Genomic DNA, 2,243 nt, shown 5'->3' on the forward strand with positions numbered 1-2,243 from the left:
TGAATATAATAATCACACTTACACCAAAAATTTCATTTGATTTCCAGTTGTCTAATACACATACTTCAATTCAAATTAAAATTTGGTAGTGTTCCCGAATGAGCAAGTTTCACACATTTCAGGAACAAACAATCATGTTTACAAACCAAAAAAAAAAAACAAACAAATTGAATCTGAAACATAATAATGGCACGAATGACTCATTTACGCGAAAATCCGAAGCCATTGGCAAGTGCATGAACTGCAGGATTGAAAGACAGCCTCCCCAAAATCCCCTGTTTGTATGGTAAAAAGGTCTTCTTCTTCAAGTCCTCTGAAACTGCTCTGTTCTTTGTGTAATGCAGCTCGTGAGCTGAAACTACTTGTCCTCTTCTCTTGGACCCTTCACTCGATCTGAAGCTCGAGTTCTTCACATCTTCATGTTTCTTGAACAAAGCTGTGTATTTCTTCAGAGGATCTTTATCTGATGCACGTCCTTCTGACGCGCTCCTGAACAAGAAAAAGTCCTTCAATCTCCATTTTCTGTAACCTTTCGATGTTGAAGAAGACAAGGTAGGCTGTTTAGTGCTCTGTTCTTGTTGTTGTTGTTCCTCTTCCCATGGGTACTTGGAAACTCTGTATGGAGACACAGATCTTGTTGCTCTGCGACTCGACGATGATAAAGAAGAAACTCTTTCTCTTCCTCTCTCTTGCTCTCTTCTTTTACTGATTGGCGTTGCAGAGGGGTCGTTTTGTTTGTTTTTTCTTGGTGACAGAGTAGCCCGGATATTAGAAATTGCACTTAATGGTCGGATTTTACCACTATCGAAGAGTTCTTCAGCTGGGATAGTAGTCTTCTCCGATTCCTCACCCACATGAAATGCAAAATCGTCTTCAAATTCAAACCTGGGTGATTTTGGAAATTGTGCAGCTGAAGGAGTAGTGGTTGTTACAGACAAGTCATTGAAATCATGATAAAACTCTGAGAGGCGTCTGGGACTGGTGGGGGCGCTGAAATAGTAGTCACCGAAACGTTTTGGTGTCGATGGAGCGCTCACGTACGGCGAAGACATGGCACTGTTGAATTCAAAATCCATGGTTGGTATCACCACTTCCATCTCTCTCTCTCTCTCTCTCTGATTTGTGTCTGATGGTTTCTTTGAATGCTGAAGAAACAAAGACAGGTTGAAGCCTGGCTGAGGTATAGGCTATAAAGAGGGAGAGAGGAAGGAGGAGAGAAGGGTCTCAGAGAAAGCCAAATATAATTGACCCATCATCAAGGGAAATTTATGTATGCCAATAGAATATTACGTGTCACTACTTTTTACTAATCACAAATTTATATATTTATTATTATTTTTCAAATACTCAATATAAATATAGTAAATTTTATTATCAAAGCCAATTAGAATAGTAGAAAGTACTACATGACATATACCCGTCCATATACAAAAATTTCTCCATCTTCAAAGTCTGTAAAGAAGCCGCCATCTATTACTTTTTTGTGATGATGTCTTTGAATGCTGTTTTAATTTTATTCTAGTTTTTCAATCACATTTTGTTGTTATTGTTTGTATATAGATATGTGGTGAGGCAGGCACGCACATGTGTATTGAATTTTCTTTGGAGTAGGGTAGGTGGGAAACAAGATAATACTAATACAATATAATTTCGTTATTAACAGTAAAAATGTGTGCGTAATGAATATAATCATCCATGACATTGCCAGCCTTTATGGCCAAGGTTTGATTTGTATTCAGAGTTGAGGTTTGCCGTGCAAGATGTATACACCTCACCTGATGCGCGCCGTAATTAGTTCATAGATTAGGATGGGAATCGCTTGATGTGGATTGCAAGATGCTGTTTTTGAGTCGATAAGACTCATCACGACTTTTATTTTAATTATTTAAATTATTTATTTTATAATTTTTTTATATATATATCGTATATATAAAAAATTAGATCAATTTAATATTCGTAATCTATATAATTTATAGCATTTAACTCTTAAAAAAAAAAGAAGGAACAAGTGTGTATTTTAAAATAGACTATATATTTTTTAGTGAAAAATATAATAAATTGTAAGGCCTAGTTTGGCATATCTTAAATAATCTAAAAAGTCAAAGAGTTACTAAAAAAGTTAAAAAGTTATCACTATTCACAAAAAAAATAATTTTACACACAAATTATTACAACTCAATCTGACGTCCCATAGACTGTGGCTGAGTTTTTTGGAAAAATTGCACAAGTGGGATGCACAAACA

The 2,243-nt window shown here is 35.6% G+C and overlaps 1 protein-coding gene across 1 annotated transcript; it reads right to left on the reverse strand.

Moving 5' to 3' along the window:
* Positions 1–1,483, reverse strand: LOC114303527 (uncharacterized). Its single transcript, XM_028248666.2, has one exon. It carries the CDS (start codon positions 1,095–1,097, stop codon positions 201–203), a length of 897 nt encoding a protein of 298 aa, XP_028104467.2. The 5' UTR covers positions 1,098–1,483; the 3' UTR covers positions 1–200.
* Positions 1,484–2,243: the final 760 nt, after the last annotated feature.

Source organism: Camellia sinensis, chromosome 6 (assembly GCF_055761805.1).
Source record: "Camellia sinensis isolate YWXY chromosome 6, ASM5576180v1, whole genome shotgun sequence".
Taxonomy (NCBI): Eukaryota; Viridiplantae; Streptophyta; class Magnoliopsida; order Ericales; family Theaceae; genus Camellia; species Camellia sinensis.